Here is a 25,230-nt window from a genome sequence, read left to right as displayed (position 1 = left end):
TTTGAAGAGCTTAACTAGGCATTTTTATTTTTTAAGAATACTTTGTTCCTGCATGACATTATTCATCCACAGAACATGAAGTGCCCTACAAATGAATACACGTTTTACCTTTTGAGAAAATGATGGCATATACATGAAATAATTTGCTTTAAAAATCTGAAAGATAAGTAGATAAGTAACAGAGATTGAAATAAATATAAAACACTCTTCTGATTCTCTGTCTTCTCTGCTGGGCCAAGATAACCCACTTCCTAAAAGAAAGCACAGGTGTCTTTCAAGCAAGTTGCATTCTACCTTGAAATACCCTGAAATACTTTCCTTCTGTAAAACATGACAGTGAAAAAGAGACCAAAAAAAGTATTTGGGTAACAAACGTTACAGAGATTTACTTCCACTATATCACGAGCTGCAATTTTTGCAGACATATGATGGGAATGTTTCCAAGGACAGATTTTGTTTTAGTTTTTGTGTTTCTCTTTACAGACTAGACATTTTTTTCGTAATAGGTGTTTTTTCCTCCCACACTAGAGGTTACAACATAATGCTTGTATCTTGCTAATATTCTATGGCAAGCAACTTGGTGCTTTTTCTGGATCCAACTTTTTTTTTTAAAGGAAATGTTTGCCACCTCCAACTTCTTGCCACAAACCTACTGAAGCCTCCACTCATCTCTGAGCAGAGCAGCCTGTGTGACGATCCTCCAGTTTGATTCAGGCAAAATCCGTTGCGGTGGCCTAAACAATTTCAAGGACTAACGAAGTTTCTCTGAAGTGAACGGGACAGACTGCAGAAGCAGGTTTGTCACCAGATTTGTGGCACTAGCCTCATCGGAGATGACAACAACAGAGTCACATGCATTGGCCATCTCTTCCCACCAGCAAAGTTTTGATCTGGAAGAAAATCTCTGGCCACATTCAAACAAAACAAGTTAACCAATAAAACACAGTTCTCTTTAGAACAAACTAACTGCATTAACACAACATGACGTTTTTAAATTTCATTTAGAAATTTCCTTCGGTTGTTACTCGCAGCTTTTCTGCAAGCTCTTAATTCTCCCTCAAGATTGCTCCAGGGATCCAAAGCAACAGAGCATTGTTATGGTTTAGAGAGTATCACACATTCTGCTTGTTCACCAGTCTCCTTACCTGCCAGATTTGTTCTTCACTGAGTGAAGTGAGTCTATCACTTTTGAAAACCTCTCGAAGAAGACAGTATGGGAGTGCCAGGACTTCTTCAGGATGATTCTTCAATAGCTCAGAGAGATGTTTTACTAAGAAGTCAACCACTGCATTCTCCAACAAAGTGAGGTTGAAGAGGTCCGCAAGCTTATACAGGTCCAAGTAATTAAAACTATTTAATTCCTAAATGGGTGAAGCAAACAAAATATGTCTCAGAAAAAAAAAAAAAAAAAAAAAAAGCCAAAAAAAAGGGGGAACAAAAAGCCCACAGGTCTCAGATAATGAAGAAGGTTGTTCTTTTGGAAGCTGAGAAGAAGGAAGGTAATAAAACTTGAAATTAATTAACACAGCTTCATTCAGAATGTATGTGCAAATGTTAACAGTGCATATGCAAATATATATGATACTACTCATTTACTTTGGAACTGCTACAGTTACATATGCATACAGCATCTATAAGAAATATACCTTAATACATAAAATAATAAACCAGCAGGATTTACACTGTATAACGAGAGCTCACAGGAGTTAACAAGTGGATTAAAAAATGTATTTGTTAACTACAATAGTTTGTTACAAAACAATTGTTTCTCGTTATTTACTGTTCTGATCGAACTAGAGCACCTGTGCAGTACGATTTTTAGTTCCACGAAACCTCACAAAATACAAGACTGTGAGCTACATTTTATTCTGCGTGCATTTATCTTCAACGAACAAATAGACCTTTCTTTTTCCAACCACTGACAGCAACCTATAGGGGATGTTGGTCTCAAATTCTTTCTCTCCCTCCTTCTAGCAGCTGAAAACCTGCAGAGACAAAAGCTGCAGTGACTCAGGGAAAGAAGTTTTTTCATTCTGATAACAGGTAATGTATATTTACAGGTTAATATTTTTGTCTTGACACCCCTTGGAAATCAGTGTCTGGACAGCCAACTATTGCTACTCTAGACCACAGGCTCCTCATAATTCATCCACGGTAGAGAAAAGCACCCAGGACGTTTGGGAAGGCAGCCCGTGTATCTGTTCTCTCTGTTCTCGCTGTATGCTCACACGTCTCTTCCTCTCCCCTCCGCAATCCCGGTTTTCATCTTCCAATTTACCGCATTGCTCCCTCTCAGCAGCCTTCTCCTTGACCAGCTCCAGGTGTGAAAGTGACAAGAACTGTTGTCAGTTTCGCTCCGTGGTTCGTTAACACAGGGACTAGAGCAGGGAAGAGAAACAGACTGAATTAAGTCAATTTCACTTTCGCTGCTCTGCTGGATGGGATGGCAGAACCAAATGAAACTGACAAGAAATCTTGTAAATGTCAAATGAGCTGCACGGCTGGCAGATAGAGCAGAACAACAGGGAAGATGGGAAAGTGCGAAGAGGGTTTTTTTTGGAAGGTTTTATGGGCTACATCTCGAACGTGTGAATTGGGTGGCTGTCCCAATGACTGTGGAGCTGTTTATGCATATGCAATGGAGAGTGGAGAAAGAATTTTTTTCACCTGCTTAGAGAAGTCAGTACCGGAGGAAACTGAATCAAATTCCATCGCAGGCTCCTATTTGCTGCATTATCTCCCAACCTGAACGGTCCACCTTCACTAGCACTGTCGTAGATTAAAGACAAATCCTATTCATTACCTACTTAAACTGCAGCATAGGAGCTTCATTTTGTTTTCTTGGAAGAACAAAGAAAAGTTGTTTATGTTGTCAGAATAACCACTAATAGCCATCATCCCCAATGCCACAGAAATTCGGAACAGTTCTATGGTGTCACCCCCTCTTCACATTAACATAGAGGAGGTAAGGATAAATCCTCTCTAGTTGCAGACAGACAGAAAGAAAGGAATGAATTTTACATGAGAAGTATCCGCTCTGTGCACTCGCTCCGTGACTCAGTATCTGCAGATCACAAACAGTACCTCACAACACCACGTTGAGGATAGCCACACAATGGTGGCACCAACTTAAGGCAGTAGGCAGTAAAATCAAAGTGAATCATAGAATCATTAAGGTTGGAAAAGACCTCTAAGATCATCTGCTCCAACCATCACCCTACAACCAATGTCACCCACTGAACCATGTCCCTAAGCACCAGGTCCAACCTTTCCTTGAACACCCCCAGGGACGGTGACTCCACCACCTCCCTGGGCAACCTGTTCCAATGCCTGACCACTGCTTCTGAGAAGAAATGTCTCCTCATTTCCAACCTAAACCTCCCCTGGCACAACTTGAGGCCATTCCCTCTTGTCCTAAAACCTCACAGCATTTAACAAGCAAAACCATGGTGTTATCATCGCTGGTTTGGAAGACTATTTTTTCAAAAAACTTCTTGATTGAATGAATGTGAAACATCCCACAAGAAATTTACAATAACTCAGTGTATGTTTATTGAGCTCTTTGGTAGTAAACAGCTAGATTTGGGGAGGATAAAATAAACAAATAAATGATCAAGCATTGGGATCTGAGGAGCAACGTTCCAACTAAAATACAAGCCCAACCAAACTCCACTAAGGGTCAATGGAGGTGGCTTATGGGGGTCTTCAGAAGAGGATTGGAGATAATATAGAAAAATCTTTCCTCATTAGAGAGTAATGTGACACACAAATGCAAATTTTCCCTGAAAAATCTTCACATTTCCAAATCTGAAAGATACCAGTACACCTGCATTTTTCATTGGGTATTTCTGATGATCCCCCAGGCTCCCCTACCCCTTAAATCAACACCAATTGAAGTTTTTGATGAAAGCTGTCATACATTTGCAGAGGCTGAAGATACCTATGGATAAATAAATAAACTCTCATCAGCTGTTTGTTTACAATATTATTTATTTATTTCTATTTTTAAGTGTTCATTTACTCCAGATGTTTATTTATTTATTATATGTCTGCTTATTTATTTATTATGGGGTTTATTTGTTTACTTATTTTTATTGGTAGGCTTCAGCAGTCTTTTGACGCGTTGTCTAACATAGTGTGTTAATGACCTGCTGGACACATGGTTTACTGCTTGATGAATACTGCAAGTATATTTTGTTTAAAATGATCTTGGCCTGTAATCAGAAACACTTATTTCTGGTTTTGCAAGGTCAGAATTGATCTATGGGTTTGTATTTCACAGCAAAAGAAGTAAATGGTGCATTAGCTTTTACAAATGAAAATTATCAGACTGTCATACCAATATTCCAATCAAAATGACACAGTACTATACATTACTGCCTCTGTGATGATACAAGAGGGCCAAAATGTCATGCGGAGATTGCAAGATGTATACTACGTATCAGATAACCTAGCTCTCAATAGCTGGTAAGACTTTCAAAAACATCAGAATAAATGCAGTATGTAAGTTGCAAAAAAAATACAGCTTATCTTCCAGCTTAAAAAAAAAAAAAAAGTATCAAAAGTATCAAAGCAATCACTATCAATTCAGCCTGATTGGCTTCCTATGAATAGATTTGCAAAAGCTAAACTCTTAACTGAATTTAAAAATTGTTTGATAAGTGAAAATTGAAATAGGATACTAAATAGGAAATTTATTTCTCGTCATGAGTTCTAGCAGTCTCTGGTTTCCATACATGTTATTATATTGTGTTAAAGGAGCAGCTAAAAATTTTAAAGTTGTGCACATCTTTCTTCTGGAACTATATCACTGCATAAGTTCTTAAAAAAACTACAAAACAGTCCTATGTAAATTACTGTAACTTTTAATCTCGTTTATAAAAACTTTAAAATATATGCCACCTATATTTTTTTAAATGAAGGATGAAATAGGAACACAAGCAGAACTGTCACAGAGAATCAGGGAAAGATAGTGATCCTTCTCTCTTCTGATATGATGCATGTTACACTGAAATATGCAAACTGAACAAATGTGTCTAAGATCATGTATACAGATCTTCAACTAACAGATTCTAAAATCTCACAGTGTAGTTAAATCAATTTAATAAATTGGCCAAATTATTTATCAGTGTCTACTTCTAAAATGAGAAACTGTCTTTGATCCTGTGCATTCCACTTACTATACTTTCCTCCTCTTCCCCACTCCCAGAAATAAGAGTCCCCATTGTTCTACGTTACTGGCCTTCTGTTTCAGTAGCATCAGCCTCTAGATGCTGAACCAATTCAACAATGAGCTGCCATTTAAAACCCTTGTAAAAAAAAAATCAGTTTTCCAAACAAACATAACCTGAAAGACGATATTAGATATTCAAAATAAATGATGTGACATTGTCTGTGTTTTGATGCAGAGGTGTATTTTAATATAGAGATGTGATAAATTGTCAAACGGGGAAAATTATATAAATATTGTATTTAAATTACTTCCAAATCCATCTTTATTCATTCATACTTTAAAGAATAATTGCATTGCAAAAGGCACAGAAAAGGATGTAAGTAACGGATTGATAAATTAGAGTTAATCATAACCAAGTACACAGTAGAGTACAATATACCTCTGTTCCTGTGCTCCATGTTATAAATAGCAGAAAAAGCACAAGGAGAACTAAGGGGAAAGAATGCATTTCTTTATGACCTTATTTGAAAGATAAACTCCTTGGGAAATACAATTTATTCAGATTATCAAGACCCTGCTGTGCAAATCTACAGTCTGGGAGCACACTACAGAGATCAAAAAATATTTACTTTATTCTGTTGGGTATAAAAGCTTTTAATGAATGCATAATTAAGACAGAAAAAGTATATACAGCTTTAGAAATTCCACTGCCAAGCCAAGCCATTAATATCCGAAGTATCATACCCAGTTGTAACTCCACCTGCTTCCTATTTAGATTACAACACTGTTGTAAATCAAGGTACTAAATGCCTAGCCCTGCTGCTAAAGCTGACAGAGTTGCATTGTGACACTATTTTGTCTTCTCCTAAGAGGGGTTCAGCCTCTTTAAAACAAAAAATGAGCTGTAAGGTCTCTGGGACAGGGATGTGTTTGCTCTCAAGCAGCACCTAGCACAGCAGGGTCTTGAGCCCAAGTCCTCCCGGTTCTCACTTTGTTAAATACTACGAACCAGCTGCACCGTTCACACCAGAACCTTGATGTAAGTCATAGCAAAGGCAGGCTCTAAATAGATCAACAATACTAACAAAGTGAAAAACTGTAGTGACAAAAATACACTTACATGGCAACAAAAGCCATCAACTCAGTTTTAAGAGAAAAAAATGCATTTTTGTTGGGTCTCACTCTTTCTATATCAACATAATTCCCCAAAACCTCACTCTCTTACCTAAGACCTGACAGATGAGGCACGTAGTCAACAGCACAGCAACAGGCATACATATTTCATACTGAGCATATGCACAAATCCCTCAAAACTGCATTTTAGATCTTATTTGAAGTTTTCCTGCACTAAGCACCAGAGCCATCCAGTTCAAGCATGAAAGACATTTTTGATGAAGTCCAGCCACAGTGGAACAGCTGGGTCAGAATTTCACAGTGTATAAAATGGTGTTTACATTTATTACAAGATCAGTGCAGAGGGTAGGTATATTTATCGGCACAGTAAAGGATAACTTTTTAATTGACTTTTTTTTTTCCTGGTAAATCACTACTTTCTCTGCACTTTATTTAATTCTTACTTTTGTTTTCTTTTCATGCTTAAAAGCATGAAAAGTTGTTTTGCATCCTTGCTGTTATTTCAAAGTAGGTCTCAGACTAAGTACAAGAGCAGCAATAACAAAACAACTCAAGCCTATTATTTTCCCTCCTCCCTGTGAGGACATATCTCCCTTCTCACTCAGTATTTCCCTATATCTGCTTAGCTTTCAGTTTCTATCCTGCTGACTGGTGTTAGTGAGCACCCTTTTCGAAGGCATGCAGGAGGTCTGTGACCTCACTAGTGCAATAGAAAGCTGTGACATTCCCAGATTACCCAGGTGATGAGATGTGTTTAGTCTTTGAAAAACAAAGTGAAACATGTAATATGCAGACACTCAAAAGTAAAACCAAAAAGTCAACATTTTCTAGAATCTCAGAGGGATTCACTTAAGTGATTAAACAGTACAGGTATTTCCAAATGGCAATCCATCTGAATAAGTGATCCTAATTATGTTCTTATATATTACATACACGCTTGTGTGTATAATGGAAAGAAATATAATAATGAAACATTAAGACTACAGCTAAAGTTTCATGGTACCATTGGAACAACCACTAGTAAAGTCCTGCAGTGTTTTCAATAGCTGCTTTCCATTGCTAAGCAGACGTTGGTGTAGGAATTTACGTACCTGGCACAAAAACTCCCCAGATGAAAAACTTCACTGCTTAGAAAGGTATTCCTGGTAAAACAATCATAACCACCAGTATTATTTAACAAATAAAAATACAGAGATGAAATGGAAAGTAAAGGTTATCTAACCTTTTGCGTGCCTCTTTTATACTATTTCAGACAGTGTAAGCCCACAGGAAAAATTTCTGCAGATTTATCAACATTTTAGTTTTTCCAAATTATGGGAACCTGGTCTCTTCAAACATTATGAGGAATGACATAATCCTGCAGTCTTTACTCTGGCAGAAGTCACAGGATTTTGGTACGTCATCTTCAAAAATATTTCATTACTTTACATTTTTGCTAACTCTTCAGAGAGACTACAGTGAACAATAAAAGCCGTAAACTTTGGCTAATCCATCAACCACCATCAAACTTGTATGCTAATGCTCACTTATCCCTTCTTTGTTGCTAATGATGTCAAATCCAGAAAGAGCAAGTTTTGTCCTCCAGAAATCCAAAATTCACAGGAGTAGCAGTTAAAAAAATATTTACCATCTTACTAAAGAAAAAAAAAAAAAAAAAAAAAAAAAAAAACTGTGCAATACCATTGCTTTCATCTCTTTTGTAGAGCTTAGTAACAGTTTCAGGCCACGATAACACAGGAGTGGGAGCCAATCCCCCTACTATACCAGACAAGCTCATCAATCACAAACTAAGAAAGATCCAGCTTAAAACAGACTTTGTGCTTGCTCCCAAGTACAACTACCAGAAGACTCAGCTGATTTTGAGACTTTCTTCTCATTTCCAGCTTAATTTCCTCCGACAGTCTATATGCATTTGTTCCTGTGCCAAAATTATCTTTCAGTCTAACAGCTCTCTTTCTCTTCCCCCAGGTATTTATTCCCTTGACGTATTTACAGAAAGCAATCATATTCTTCCTCAGCCCTCATTTTGCTAGGCTAAAAAAGCTAAGCTCTTTTAATCCCCTCACGTAAAGCAGGCCTTCCCAATCATCCTAGCTGCCCCTTTCTACACCTCTCCCAGTTGGACTTCATTTACTCTTCTGCATGGGCAAAATCGTCACAGTATTCCTCATGATGTTTCAGCAGTACCTTGTGCACTGCCATTAACAATTCCTTAGCTTTATAAATTACCTTGCATGAAATATCCTAAGCTCAAGCTGCCTTTTTCTTGATGGTGTCACATTAGTAGCACGAAGTCATCCCGTGATTTAATACATGAAAATTCTCTGTAAACTTGCTCCTCAAGTGAGACACAATAACAGCCCTTCTGTCTGTCAGACAGGACAGAAATGATGTGACATGTTACAAATGGGAATTGAGTATGAGCCACTGAAATGCAGCAGATTCCACTAATGATGCTCAGAAATGATTTTCCAATTGCTTCCAATTTCATTTCATTCTATATGTGAGTAACTGATCTCATAATTGTCCTGTTACATACCAGTTACTTACTGGGGGAAAAATAATTTCAGTTATTTTCTTAAGACTTTTTCCAAAAATAGGCAAGAAAATCCCCTTAACATTCTGAAACACAAAATAAGTTTAAAATCAATATTAAGTACGAAAATTTTCAGATAAAGTGGAAATGCAAGTAAAAATGTTTCTAACACACAATATGTTAAAAAGTGATTTTTATCATTCATCCCTGTTCCCATTACCAATGAGAAAAAAAATCAGCATTACTGTTAGACCTGTTAACAAAGGTATTCAGGTACCTGAGAGTTTACCTTTCCAATGCCTTTTTTTCCCCCATAACTTACTATTTTGCCAAAATTTAATACTTTAAAACTGAACTTTTCCAGCCTCCAGATGAATCTCTTTATGAAAACATCTCAAAAAGTTTATTACACATTATTAAGAATGAGACTGACAGGAAAAGACCATTGTTTTTCCACATTAAAAACATTCAGAATGGCAATAGCTCGCAGGAGTTGCTGTCACTGTAGAAAACCTCCACAGACCCCCTCCATCAGCATCTGGAAAAATAAACAGTTGGATTTGCTCACTAATGACATGTTTGAACTTTGCAGCTAAAATCTCACTCTGTTCTATCTGAGCTGTCCATAATCTATCCCAGAGCTAACCGAGACCCTGTCTGCATCATTATCTATTGTGGGCCAAACGCAGACTAGAAAACCTGAAGCTGAAAGTCTGTTTCTACTGTGCTGCCTATGAACTGCTTTGGAGCCCTGGCAGGACAAAGACACTACCACATTCAAATGCAGATGCATGAACAAAACCCAGACCAGAGGAAAGAGCAGGAGAGCACATGCAGACAAGGAGCCCAGAGATAACAACTGAGAAGCGGTATGGAATTCAGCAGCAGATTTACTAGAATTACAATTCCAAAAAGACATGGCTTCTCATGGTGGCTGGATGATAATTCCTTTAATAGGCCTGCATAAATGCAAACAAATAATGATGAGATGGATTACCAGGGTAGTCACTAACTAAAAAAGAAAGTCAACATTCATAATGTTGCACTAGGAGACATATAAGCAGAATATTCTATTACCAATATTTATCAATTCTTACCAATATACTAATGTTTACACTCTAGGTATAAATAAGAACAAGGGAGGCGTTCATGTGTAAGGACTATATGAATCAAACAATTCTGTTTCATAATCTTTTTATGACATTTTATTTCTGGAACATTTCAATGATGTGTATGTTTGCTGTGTAATAAACCCAGCGAGGGACCGCTCTAGTTAAAAATCTCTCTGCTTCAGAATCCCAGACAACAGCCTTCCACTGAACGCTTAAGGATTACAAAGCTAATAAACGCATCTAACGATGGAGAACGGGGAAGTGAGGTAGGCATCTAATCCCACCAGAGAATGAAATAACTGTCTAAAACATGTGGAACGACTGGTTAATTAACACAGATACATTCCATCTCAGACACATTTGCTAAACAACTCACAACGCATCAAAACTTCCCCAGAATTTTAAGGTAGTATGCGATATTCTAACTGCAGAAAGACTGAATCCAGTGCAAGATAATTCAATATTGAGTATAATTTTGATAGACAAAGTAGTCTATCGAGTCACAATTCAAGATTAGTAGCCCCTAATGCATCATATTAGTCACATCACCAGAGCTTTCTAATAGCATTTGACTTGTGTGAAAGGAATATGGCACCAGTAGGGAGCTTCTCTTGTGGAAACTGTATAAGAACTTGCTTTTCCCAAGTATACAAGAAATATTGGCAGAATAAGATGGGGCAAATTTAACACAATAAGTATCAGAGAAAGTTGGGCGTTACAGTATTTCATGAAGATCAAATATTGCTGACAAAGGTTTGTGTGTGGTCACTAAATGATCCTGTTGCTGGTGAGTTAAATGGAGATGTGGAAGCATCAATAAAACAGTACCAAAATTGATACAGTAAGCATGGAAAAATGTGAAGTAAACATAATGAATTTATGACAAGAAGACATAGTCCATTTTTAAAAGTAGATGATGATGTCACAAAGAGACACAAAAAGGGCAGAAAATTTCGGCACTTATGTCTCCACTGCTTTTTTAAATTTTTTTATTTTTTTACAAATAAAACAGAAATCTATCCCACATATGCTTCTGCTGTTTCACCACAGTTTTTCATCTGTAACTAAGGCAGATGTGAACAGAAATTATGTGCCTTAATACCACCACCATGGACAACAAAGCAAAGAATTTTAAAGGAACTAGCTATGGAGACCTCTAATCCAGAGTAAACACTGAAAAAGGGTAGGAAAAATGGAGAACCTGCAAGGGATTGCAGATCATGTCAGTGAACTGTACATTAGTCAGCCTAGTGTCACATAATGGATGGAATTAATTTAGGAGTCTATTTGCAAATACAGGCAAAAAAAAAGAATAAAATAGTAAGACCTATCAGGTAAGCGCTGGAAAATAGTATCTGTTATCTCTTCAGAACAAGCATGGTTATTTACATAAACTCAATTGACAGAATACCGAGTTCTCCAAGACATCCAGGTAATATGTATACTTTCTTTTTTATCATTACATACATTTAATAGGATACATCTTAGACGGATGAAATATTTGTTCAATGACAACCTCAAAGTAAGTTATCAAGTATTGTAACTTTTTCTAGGGAAGTCCTCAAGGAATTGATTCTTGATCCAACACCACTAAAAATATAATTGAACTAGGCAATGGTAAATTTTGCTATTAGAGTTTGTAAAAGACTCCATAAAAGCAGTGGGGTCACAAATTATCAGAATGACAGAATATGAGTATTGCCTAGCTTTCCCAGCAAAATGATCACTTTAAAAAGCAAGCAAACAAACAAAAAGCATTTCTGAGAACCAGGAACATAGCTGATATAGAAAATATAACAGGTTCTATTTGGAACAACACTTACAGGCCATCCAGAAGGGACTGAGAAGCTGTCAAAATAGCAACATGAGTTCTCAGCACAGTGCCATGGCGAAGAAAAGGCTCATATCATAAAATGCACACTGAGTGCTGTCTAATAAAAGAAAGAAACACGCTTGCTGCTTCACATAGCAGTTTTAAGAATACTGCTCAAATATTGGTCCCAGTTCTGAAGTCCACACTTTAAGGGTATGAAAACAATATACGCTGGAAAAACAACCTTGTAAGATTTAAGGTGCTCAACTCTTTATTTTTTTTAAAAAAGGAAAAAAAAAAAAAGAAAAAAAAAGAGAGACTCCTAGAGGATTTGATCTTGTGCAAAGATATTTATAACATGGAGAAAATACAAGAAAGCTAGAAAGTTCTGACAAAATTTTCAGAAAACTGCTTTTGGCTTGTGGATATAGGATCAAAATTACCCTGGTCTTTGTACTAGGCAGTACAGGACTGCTTGCACTACCTTCATGTGATTTCAAACATTTTGCAGCTCTGCATCTCAAGAGACTTGTTGCAGCTGCGGGAAGATACAAGGGTACTCATCAATTAATAATCTGATCATAAGCATCTGGATGACAAAAAGGCAACATTAATGGTGTATCAGAATATATTTTATTTGGAAAGCTGTTCTCTGTTCAGGTAGCTCTGTACTCCTGCAATATCTAACCACCCAAAAATAACTAAGAAATTTTGTGGTCGCAGCACTAAACCGAGAGCAATTTTCGTCTTACAGAGAAAAAGGCGGGCAGAAGGATGGTTCAAGAAATTGCCCATGATGCAGAAGAAAAAGAACTACAATTGTCTAGAACCTACTCCACTGTTTCAGTTGTTATAGAATTCTTCCCCTGTCCCAACTGTAAAACAATTTATGCAGTTTAGTGTATTAGCAAAATGTCTGTAACATGTATAAGCAGTATGTCCTACTAAAATAAAACTTCTCTACAACACTGTCCTTAAATTTATGCAGTGAAAAGAACATCTCTCTTTTTCACACGACTAGTAGCCGTGCTGGTTGGTAGGTTACTAAATAATAGTCAGAACTGGTATCAGGAAGAAAACAGGATTTTTTAATTTATTTTTATTTTTTTAAAAAAGAGTAGTGCAAATGTGGGAAGAAAAGTGAAAGAATTAAAAAAACATGGAAGCAACACTGAATAAAATAAAAAAGTTCAATAAAATGAGTTCACCACGCTTTAATAGGACTAAGGGTTTTTTGTTTGTATTTTAAGCATTATTGACCACGGATTCACTTACCACTCTCTTGGTCAGAAATTATGACAAATCTGACTCTCAAAAACAGAAAACCTAGAAGGACCAAAGCTCAAACATCAAAAATGGACCTTGAGTCCATGTTTGGTAGTTCCTATATCTGACCTTCATCAGTACCAAAAAAGTCACAAGTGGTCACAAAACACATGAATGTTCACATTGCTAAAGGTGCAAAGCATCAGGAAAGCATAAGCCTTCAAAGATCAAGATCAGATTTCTTTATTTAGTTTCTAGCCATTTTTAACAAGGATAAAAAACTATCCTACCAGTCTCAAACTGGTAATAGTCAGAATTCTGTGCTTTACCACCAAGGCATTTTTCCACAAAAATACATAAGAGAGAAATACTTAATCAATGTTTTATATACGTTAAAAAAAAAAAAAAAAAAAAAAAAAAAAAAAAGTAAAATTATCATTGGCTTAAATATGTCACCTTGAAGCCTTGAAGCCACCACCTTTATAAGCAGAATGGGTCATTGTAGAGCCAAACTCCAAGTGTTCACAACTACATGTGCTTGCCAATATCTCAAAATTCAGAAGTATATGACGTGCCCTCTTCTGTATCCCCTCAAACACTACCAGAAAGAAGTGAAGCCACAGACGTCCTTTAACAAAAAACTGGAAAGGCATTTAGAGCATGGGCATACATTAGCTGCAGAAATAAACTGTTTTTGGAGTAACTAGGCTAACAATAACAGTTATTAAAATTGACCTAAAACTCAGTGAAAAAAAAATATTTTGATCAATGATTATTCCATACAATGTTAATTAAAAATTAATCCTTTTCAAATTCAAGTTTTAATGATAAATTTTGCTAAAACATCAAAATTTCACAGAATTCAACCACCTCTAGAAGCAAAACTCTAAAAACAGGTTATTAGAGACTACATATTCCTGATGTTTTTTGTTTTTTTGTTTTTTTCCTTTCCTGAATATTTCAGTTCCCCATGAAGATGTAAAATGAGTAGAAACACTGTGAGGCAGGCAAAAACAAAATGCAAGCACTGATTTTGAAGCATATGACATTGGGCCTTTTCCCCTAGCTTTCTCCATATCCACAACATGCCATTTCAAGCCAATGAGAATTCCAATCCTGATGCTTTTTGGGGGCACTAGACCTGTCTCTAGTTACTACAATACTTTTCCCATGATTATCAGTTATGTGTAGATACTGTGAAAATTCAAGGACTTTTACATATATAATTAGAACAGATGTAGCTTGTGGTAAACAAAGAAAGAACTCTGAAATGGAATTCAGAAAAAAAGAAAAAAAAAAAAGAAAAAAAGAAAGAAAAAAACACCTCCTTTGAGCACCTTTGGAAACTTTCACAACACAAGTCAAAGTGTTTATAAGGAAAGTCCAGCCAACATACTACTACCCCTCTAATCTAGAGGACACAACCACTGCCATAAAAAGTATAGCAGAAACAATGCTATGTGATACCATCTCAATTCCCCCTGAACTGCAGATAAAAGTCCTGGTTTAAGCAATTCAAGATCCAAAACTTCCTATGTAGCTACACACACTCTGTGGTACAAATCTCAAGTTCTGAAAGACTCTGGTGAAACAGATGGGAAATTTAGCAGCAACTTCCTCCAAATTAATAAACAGATGTTTAGAATAGATTACATAGGAGAACAAGCAAATGAAGTTACAAACATTTTTCAGTTTGGAATAGCACACTTGCAGGACATTAGTAATGGCTAATAAAGATTAGTGGTATGAAAAACTTGAAGTTTCTGTCTTTAATTTGAGAGTTAGTGAGGTGAATAAGGACAACTTACAAGTTTCAGAGCTCTCATTACACATTGGTTGAAGACACCAGAAGACAGCATGTATACATTTACATTCACTCTGGGTTCAAGACCTGTTCACTACCCCACTAGACAGAAATGGATTTTTTCTTTTAAAAAGAATTAGTCTAGATCATAATCCTGAAGCAAAATATTGTTTCCCTGGCAAATTGCACTACTATGCAGTTGTGCAAGCAAAACACTGTATATGATGGAATGTGCTGAAATGCTGTCTCATTTACCACTGCCAGCAGACCTGCTGGAAAACATCAACAGCCTTACATGGAACTTCTTTGCTTCTTTTTGCTACCCTATGAAGTGAAATGTTTCAGTGAAGAATGTTTCTCTCCTATCAGTTTTTAAATAACATTTAATAGTAGTTAAAACTAGATGTAACTTGAGGTATTTATGTTTTGAAAACTACTTATGGACACCTTGGGCTTTGTATCTGGGCATTTTCATTGCAAATTATTCTTAACTAGTGCAACATACTAGTTGGGTGTGTTGTGAGCAGTTAAGATAGATGGATCAAACAGCAATAATTAAACCATCAGAAAAAAACAAAATAGGGGGAAAAAATCAACTATACTGATTGGTATCAAGTTCAGACTTTTTACTTTGAAAGAGAGATGGTTGAAATGAAATGTAAATGAAAATAAAATTTACAATGCCGTTTTAATATCTTTTAAAGATGGACCAGACTGAGACATTCAGTATTTTCCTTAGTTTAATACTTCATACTGTCAATACTGTCAAGATGCCTCTCAAATTCTATCGTACCTCTCCTCCTTCCTTTTCTTGAGAAAGGTTCAGCTCCTACTTAACATTTAAACTTGAAATTGTTCCCTTTAAAAATAACAATAGAGCATTAAAAACATGAAGTATAGAGGAAATAAGAGAGAGTTATTTCGTAACTAAGAACGAAAAAAAAGCAGTTCTATTTTGGCTAAGTCAGTACAGAGAAAAGAAAGGGTGGACAATCAACTATCTAACACAGTGCTACTTCTGAGATAAAATCAGACTAACTCACTTCAAGCCCAATACTCTCTTTGGGTTCATAGGTTACAAATGATTTATAGTCATCACTTTGTACTTAGCATTCTAATTTTTCCCATATTGGTAAATACTTCATAACCAAAGCACTGTCAAAATACCTTTGCTAAAATGGCTTAACACAACTCAAATTGTTTTAGATCAAGGCAAACTTAAATAAAACATCCCTCTGTTTCTTTACAGGAGGTTTAAAAAACAAATAAAAAAGGCTGTCTGTCTGGTGCCTGTATTCCCGTTCTTTCACATTAGAGCAGTAAGTCTCCTCTTTCAGGTCACGTCTTCCACATAAAAGTGCTAAACTAATGCTGCTTAATGACAAATTAATGTCCATGAATAAAAAATACACCTCTAATAGCATAGAGTAATTTGCCATTACAATATCATCATTGGACATGCCCCTGGTTTAATACGATGTATTTAATTCATAACTTAATGAGTGATATATAAAAAGAGAGAGATGAACCCTGCAATTACATTTATGTGAGTCTGTCACCTTATTTGTAAAACCTTAGAGTCATTTACATTCAAATTAGAACAAATGAGTGATTTCACAAAGTGTAGTGATAAATGACCATTGCTGCACAAGACAGAACTGTATTTCCTGTGAAAACATTAACAGTTTCCTATTATTTGTTAAAAATTACAATGCATATTGCCCAGTGTTGTGTGAATAATGACTTTTTTACTGATTAGGTCAGAAGACTAATACTGAGGAAAAATAAATAATTTTTCTTTTCAGTTTTTCTGATTTTAGCTCCAATTCATCTGCTCAAGCTGCTGTGGACTCACACTGCCACCTGCTGCCCACGCCTGGCTGCTAGGAGCCCGGACTGCCTCATTCAGGGGAGTGCAGTAATTCAACCTTTTGGTTTTCACCTCTTACAACCAAATTTTCCTGCCAGACAGTTGCCGATGACACCAGCAGATAAGGGTAGCTGCACTACCCATGTAGAAATAACGACATTTTTTGCTTCACGCATCTGAGCTGCCCCAGTTGGTTAAGGATAATTAAAAGCTGAAGACACGGGGGGTGGGAGGGGAGCATAAAACATTAGTATTGATCAGATGGTAATAAAACCAGAGAAGAATTTCGTACACTAAGCATTCTGGGATTCATCAGCCTCTCTTTACAGCTTTATAAAACCACTTGAAGGCTCCCAGAAGCAGAGGTCTTTCAGGGGCTGAGGGACAGGAAGGTCACGCAGGGTAGGCCACATCAGCTAGAAAAGCAATGTGAGAAGGGCAGGGGGGGAAACAGTGAAGCAATATAGGTTCTTTGTTATTGTTTAAAACACACCAAAGCTGCTCTGCCATCCTGACAGACATTTCTAAGAAAAGAAAGAAGTAGCAGTACCTGCCTCTTCCCAGTTTGTCACCTCTCCTGTGATCTGATGCAGGCCACTGGTTGCGTGCGCCCACACAACTAGCTAGACAACTGGATTTTTAATCTTGCAGCAATGATTAACCTAGAAACTCCAGTGCCGTTTTTCACACATCTTTCAGCAGGTCCAGTTCAGCCTTGTCAGCTATCACTGTGTTAGGAAAAGCAGAACACACACACCCAAGCTGGAGGGCTCCCAACCACAGTGGCACCATGTTCTTGTATTAGCCAACTCTCCAGGGGGACAACGTCCACTGTCACATCACAGCTAAACAGCAGCACGTTGAACACAGAAAAAATGGGATTCAAAGGGCCCATTTTTACTTTCCTCACTGACATCAACTGAAAAAAGGAGAAAAATACCACTTTTTTTTTTCCTGAGTTCCGTTCTAAGTTGGAATCCTCAGTAGTGCATTCTCATTATATATATATATATATATGTAAACCTGTATCTCTGTAATATGTTTATGTAAGTTAAGAGAGAGCAGCTAAATTCCCCCAAGTTATTTATGAGCTCTTGGCAGGAGCTTTCCTAATGACTGTCAACAGCTCAATGACAATGGCTGACAAAACACGCTCCCTCAAGAAACAGCAGGTTGGCACAGCAACTGGTTGCATACCACCGAAAACCAACAAAACACAAGAAGATGTGTTTCATATTCTTGGTATGCGAGGGTCACTCTCTCCACCACTAGATACAGTTGGGTGGCTTTACAAAACACCACTCTAATTCTTTGTGTATATGTAGATTAAAAACTCAGTATTAGTTTAAAAACACACACACACACAAAAAAAAAAAAAAAAAAAAAAAAAAAACACAAAAAAACACAAGCCTTGGTTGTTGATGACCTTTAGATTTTTTTTCCAGCAGTTTAATTTGCTCTATATGAAAAATCCAGGAGCTAAAATCCCAACTGAGCTGGGGCTTCTAGCAATACAAAGGTGATGCTCTCAATCTCTGGTGTAAGAATTGATTCATCTCTGAAGGACTGTATCTTAGTGAAAGCTGGGATTGTGTTGCTGGCACAGCTCTAAATAGTGAAGTTGGGTTTAAGAAAAAGAAGTAGCTTATGAAACTCAGGTACCCACAACATATCTAAATCATACACACTCTTTTCCTTCCACAACTGAATTCACTTGCAGCTTTTTCCCTTTAAAGACAGTAGCAAACATAATTCAATCTGTAAACACATTAAAATAGTTTAAAATTAGTGGAAGAAAAGATCCAGATCATTAGTTGCTCATGCACTGTAAAGACAGATCTGTTTTATAAGCCTAGATTGACCATTAGGGTAGAAGGTTAAAAATCAAATGACCCTACCCAAAACCATTTGCCTGCTTCTATTATTACCACAAAAATATTCCAGGTGGTCTTATTTTATCATTTGCAAGCTCATTAAATCAATCTAATTTATGCATTCCAGGCCTGGTCCTGTTCACTGTCTACTTCTGTATGCAAGAATCCAGAGCACACTGCACAGAGGGGGAGGCTTCAAGAAGATTCCGACTGCTGCTGTACAGTGCTGTGTTTTTTCAGGCTCGTTTTATCATTCATCTAAACTGTTCTTTTTAGCTTAAAGTATCCCTCTTTACAGATGCTGTGGTTGACATTAGTAGCAGTCAAGCAGACATATATCTGTTGGAGAGTCCTATCCACTGTAATGAAGTTTCTAAAAGGTAACTTAGAATGCGTATCATTTAGCAGAGAACTTAATACAGTTAAAAAAAAAAAAAATGGAAAATTTGGCATCAAACTTTTAACTTCTCTTGACACAGAAACATTTATGATCCCAAGAGCAATTTTTAGCAGTCAGAAGAACTTTAATGGCAATCAGGATCACCAGTCATGCTTACTGTAGTTGCTGCTCCTAGCTACTGAGAGAATAGGAAATGGTGGAAATCGAGTACAACAACAGCCAGCTAACATTATTTCTAGCAAGGCTGCATTGAACATGAAAATATGCAACTGTCTAACCACTAAATATAACATAAATGATAAGCCAGACTCTTTCCAGTATGTAACTGGTTGTTCACAAAATGTTCCTGATCTAACAGAAAGTTAAATGTGAACAATCATGCCATATCCTGCCTCTCAGACCGAAACCAGTGGGTTGCTTTAGGCAGTTCTGCAACGTCTAAATCCTTCACGCACACCTATAGTCTTATTACCTTGAATGCAATACTAGTGGTATACAGAGCTCCACTAAATACAATAAAGACTTAGTCTTCAGAAAATACAGAAAAATCACTTAAATCTAAGATTTCAGAAGTGGAAAGTCCAGGTCTGTATGCCAGTGAAAATCGACCTCTGGTTTAAAAATTGATTACTAAAGCTGTATCTACACAAGACCGAGCAGATGTTATTCAGTAGAAGGAAATTCCAAGAAAACTCATATCCTCAATAGCATTTCCTCCCTATTAAGACTCTTAGATTGTAGAAATAATGTGCAGTTTGACATTCTCTTTGCTACTGAAAGTGCAAACAGTTGAGGAAGATGAAACTTCTTACATCTACAATCAGCTATGAAACTCAGACACGTTTCTGAAACAAACATTTGTATGTTCTGAATAAATCTCTCAGCACATATTCTGTTGCATGAGAAAAAAAGTTGACAAGTACCCTTTAAAAAAACATTTATAAGCTTTAAAGTGCAAGGTAGGTCATCACAAATACACTACCTAATACCATGCTCTCCACAGCTCCAAGAAGTCCCTTCTCAGATCTCCATCTACACAATTAAAGCCTCCCACTCACTTTCTTCTGTGTTCTCCAACGTCATAGTAGGACAGCTGTGGTCCACTGGAACTTTAAAGGATAAAATTCTTAAAAGGAAATTAAAACAGTCGAATAACCCATTCCCGTTACATTTTCAACAAACATCTACCTGTTTGTTGCAGCTCTCTGTCTTAGCCTCCCTGTAAAAACCTCAGCCAAAACTGACAATCGATTTTAGCTAGAAGATGAACTCAGGAAATGAGTCTTAAAGAACTGGATGCACACTCTGCACACAAATGCTGTATGCATGACCCATGGACTTAAGTACAATTCAAGATACACTAAGCTCATGTCTTCAGCTTAGCTTTCCCACACCTACATAGCAGCAATACAGCTAAGAGCAATCAAGTTGCCTTACCGTTTGTTTAGGCTGAGACGAATGTGTGAGAACTCAAGCCTCGCTTCAGTGTTTAAAGTACCTGAGAATTATGCAGACATCATGATAGGAGAGATTCATGAATATGTATGTATCTCAACTAAGATATATCAGCATACTTCAAGAAGTCCCTATCTACAAAAACAAATTAAAACCAAAAACCCCCAAACAGCAGAAACTGAGGACTAATGACAATTCAAGACACAACACTGCCAGGGTGAAAGTCTGCACGACATAAATCTAGAATTATGATCTAAAATAGGGAAAAAATCTAAAATCTTTTGCTTGCAAATAAAGAAAATATGAATTAGATTTTTTTAAAATAAAAATTAGTAAATTATCAATCCAAAGTTAGCAAAACATTTTCCAATAGAAAATGTAATCAACATTAGATGCTACAGAACATTTGATAGTGTGAAGTCTATGAACGATAAAGCACACTTAGTGAACCAGCGCTGTTGTCAGAAACCTCCATTGTGTCATGTTATCATAAATGTCTTAGATATGGATATTAGCTAATTGGGGGCAGGGGGTAAGACTGTTCCTCTCTTTTTTTTTTTTTCTGACATGCCTTTGATCAAAAGCTCTTTGTAAAAATACCATACACATGATTGAAACAATTTGTTATAGAAATCTTTTTGAGATCTATCAACAAATTAAACAAACTACTCAGCTGGTTGGTCTGAAAGAAAGAGAATGTATCTTAAATTCAAATTAACATTTTTTTTTTTTTTTTTTCTGGAGACAACTGAGAGGAAATTCCTTAAAGATATCAGGGAATATAAAAGTCAGTGTTGGCTAGAAATTAATCTGACCCCAGCGCACCAGAAATCATCTTTAACAAGATAAATTAGATCGGTACAGTCTTCTTTGGAACCTCACAAGCTATACATAGGCCTTGGTACAAATATGGGCCAAGTAAGTCATATTTTTATCTAAATACAATGCTCATCGATATCTATGGAGTAATTACTAATTACTGGCCCCACATAAGTGTTAAGAAGAAATGAAAAAATATGTCTTGAACTCCAAAAAACTGATATACTTTTGGAATATCTAGAGAAGAGAGCAGCTTAAAAAGCTCTAACAGTAAGAACAGCATCCATACAAGCTGTTCCATTCCAAAAAAATAAAGACAATCCTAACAAGTTAAAATTGTGCATCATTATTCCACAACAATAATAAATGGCAGCTAGATCCCACATATTGTATTTCCTGAATTTACTCTAAACTAAGCTAAATTCCATGATAACTGAACAACTGAAAGTAGCAAGAAAAAATATTCACCGTTACAACAAACAAAGAACTCTGCAGCCCCCTGGGACTCAAAAAAAAACTAACATTAGAAAGAAAAGAAGGGGCAAGCATTATTCCCTTCACAGCATCTGTATCATAGCATAGGAGGTCAGATGTGACAAGATACCCCGGTTCCCAAATGCAGTAAGGATAAGTGGTTTTAAAGAAAACTTCTCTAACTATGCTGCTTTTACTTTTACAATAGATATTTTTAAAATCACTCAATTGTATGTAGAACAAACATGTATTTGGTAGAATTAATTTAGACCCTGTAAGATATCACACTCTTTATGCACAGTACCTTGTTGACCTCTGCTAAAAAGGCTTACACGACAACTCAAGGTTGATTACTTGCATGGACTGTAACTCTGCAGAACAAACAAGGCAGATAAATTATTATGCTGATCTTTTCAGGCCACAAATCTGCCTACAGATATGCCTTGTCTGGGCAAACCTCTTAAGTAAATACAGAGCCTTACTTGATGTAAACTACAGTCATCCCACAGATCTCCACACTGATTCAAAACCTTACAGTGAGACCAATTCAAAACCATTTACAGAACTATCACTATAACTCTGTCTACCAATACACGTTCTGCCCCTTATTCACTACCTCTCCTCCCTACCTTATTCCTAACCTCCATTATTGTAAATCTTGACACTGGGTCTCACTTCCTCTTGATTTTCACACCAGCACAGATTCAGTTACCCTACCTTGGTACACTACTCAGAGTACAACAGACCTCTCTCGCGTTATTTGAGTAACTACTTATTGATCATCATCTCCATAGGACTTTTACTGGACTGTTAATAACAGAGAAATTTGGCAGCAATGTTTGCTCACTGGCTTTTGTTGCTGTTTTTTGTTTGTTTGTTTTACTAATTCATTAACAATCTGTTCCTAAATGCTTGACTATGGCTTGCATATCAAGGACTAGATCCAAAGCTCTGTTAATACTATGTCTATTCAATGATTGCTTCCACTTCAGTGACCTGCAGATCAAAAAGCATTTAGACGGTGCCAAGGGAAGAGCTACTAATACCAGAGGCTGTTTCACATGAGTCTTCATTCTTTCATGACCTAAATTGGGCACATACCTGAACCTTTCTTACAGTCCTCTCATGTCCCTACCTCACCTGCACTACAATACTCGGCTCCATCCCTACTTTAATTTCCTAACTTCTTTACTGCAATGGTCTCTTTGGTCCAATTTCTGCCAAAGAGCACGTAAGCTGCAAAGAAATGCTCACATGACTGATTTAGTTATGGGGGCGTTAAATATATTGTGTGACTGTCAGTTTTGGACCTGTGTCTTCTTTCTTATTATAGTACCCCTTTCCCATGCATGCTTGACGGCTGGTAGGCCAAATAGTTTTGTGGCTTATCTGGTATCTCACATGTCCTGTTTCTTCAAAGGCCATCTATGCCATTACATTCCATGTCTACTTTCTCACAAAAATTCAATTTTTCCCTACATTCCTGAAAACAGAACTGACACAAATTGCAGTCCTTTACCAGCTACTTTAATTTCCTAATCATTTTAATATGCACAATTAATACCACATTACTGTCTTAACATATATTTTGAAGGCTTCCCTGAGGCTACACTCAAAGAACAGACTCTCCATAAGATACAAAGCCTTCAAGTACATCCTGAGGCTCTTAACATGAGATCCTGCATGCCTATGGTACTCAGCAGCTCAGTGTGCTGCCAAGCACACTCAGCAGACTGTTCAAAGGCAATTATGCTGGTGGAAGGCAAAGGCATACAGAGAGCATTGTGCTGACATGCACTTCCATGCCCAATTGTTGCACAGATAAAGCTAAACCACCCTATTCAGAAACAATACTGAAATATTACAAAGAAAAGTAAATGGTTCTGTAGAACTGGTATTACTATTTTTTATAAAGCTTTTCACTGCTAAACATCAAAGCTATGTTCTTGCTACCATCATAAGCCATCTCCTACACAAGCCAAGCACAAAACAGAATTTTACTGCATTCATTTTTTTTTTTTTTTCCCCTCATAATGACAGCTTTAATGTTGATATTACTATTAGCATTATGGGTGTGAGGCCAGCTGATAAAAAGGTGCCACTGTAATTCAGCCTACCCATTCAGCGAGAGGTAGCTGTGCCCTGGAATATACGTCAATATTCTGTAGTGAACACTTAAGCAACTGAATGCTTCACAATACTCATGATCACCAACAGGGAAATGCTTAACATTTGGGAAACTGCAGATGAAGAAAGCAAATTCTCTGGTGAAGGCTGGAATCAAACTCCTGTGTGCTGATACTAATCAATGGAGCACCCTTGTTTTCAAGACTGAAATGGATAAAAGGGATGGAGGACAAAGCACCTACCAAAAATTAATACCCATATTACCCTCAGAATTCAGGTCTCCTGAGATCCAATTTATTGCCACTTAGGCTACACCAGGTACTTCACTAATGCTCTCCTACTGAAATTAGGCGTGGAACAAAGGTTTACCAAACAGAAATGACCAATAATCAGGAAGAGAAGCCTCACCTGAATGAGATAGTGAGAACATAAACTGAGAAGCTCCAGCAGCTGTAAATGACTTCCAGCTGCTAGCACATCCTGTATCACCCCTGGCTCCAAAAGGATCTGTAAAGAAGAAAATAACAGGTTTGTCATGCAGAACTCTGACTATTTGTAGAAAACACTACAGGCCTTTGGTACTTCAGACATTTCAGTCAACTTAAAGAAGAAAATAGAAGTACACAGAAAAATCTTTGCAGGATAGGGACAGAATTTTTAGAGTACATTTGACTAGCAAGCAGATTTTCCTGCAACAGTCCATAAGCCCCACTACCCCCATATGCTTTAAAATGAAATGTGTGTTAGTTATTTAAAAAGGAGACTTTTCAAAACAGCAGAACATCCTTTTGTTGTATGTGTGTATGCTATACCTGGTTATTTCCATATATGCTGATAAATCAGACCAGCGTAACTGACAAATCTCCAGAATTAATATTATTCATGCCTGTAAAAATATACAGATTAGAAACTCCCTTCCCATTCTGCATGGTACACCACTTCATAATTTTCCTAACCACTCTCTCCATTTTACAGAGCAAGGCTGTGAAGGCACAGAGTGTGCATGCTGCTGGGGAAGTGCCAGAAAGGGCTTAGAAACCAAGACTGATTATCCTGTCACTTGTTCACATGAAACTCCTACTCATTTCAATTAAAATCACGCACAGGCAGCAGCCAGGATAATTGGGCCTCAGCTCCTAGCCTGCTGTCTTGGGGTCAGCTTATTAGAGCATCCTTCTCAGGACACAAAAAGTCTTTGGGAATATAGACGCCGGTCAATCTCTTTTATCAGCAAGCACATAACAAACTATCTAAACCAATATTATTTAAAGATAACTGATGCAGCATCCAAGAAATATCAGAAAAGGTTGAGAAATATTAATTTTTCAAAGATATTCAATTTATTCAGAGTTTTATGCTTCTTGCGTTTCCCC

At 36.9% G+C, this 25,230-nt stretch overlaps 1 protein-coding gene across 1 annotated transcript in view; it reads right to left on the bottom strand.

The window, feature by feature from the left end:
* KLHL32 (kelch like family member 32) overlaps positions 1 to 25,230 on the bottom strand; it is a 122,680-nt gene that overhangs the window by 35,714 nt on the left and 61,736 nt on the right. Inside the window, 2 exon segments of the mRNA XM_040552897.1 lie at positions 1,146 to 1,361; positions 24,266 to 24,364. Coding sequence (XP_040408831.1) covers positions 1,146 to 1,361; positions 24,266 to 24,364 — 315 coding nt within the window.

The sequence above is a fragment of the Cygnus olor genome, chromosome 3, assembly GCF_009769625.2.
Source record: "Cygnus olor isolate bCygOlo1 chromosome 3, bCygOlo1.pri.v2, whole genome shotgun sequence".
Taxonomy (NCBI): Eukaryota; Metazoa; Chordata; class Aves; order Anseriformes; family Anatidae; genus Cygnus; species Cygnus olor.
Note: the sequence above shows the minus strand (reverse complement) of the source record. Positions and strands in the feature narration are given on the sequence as shown.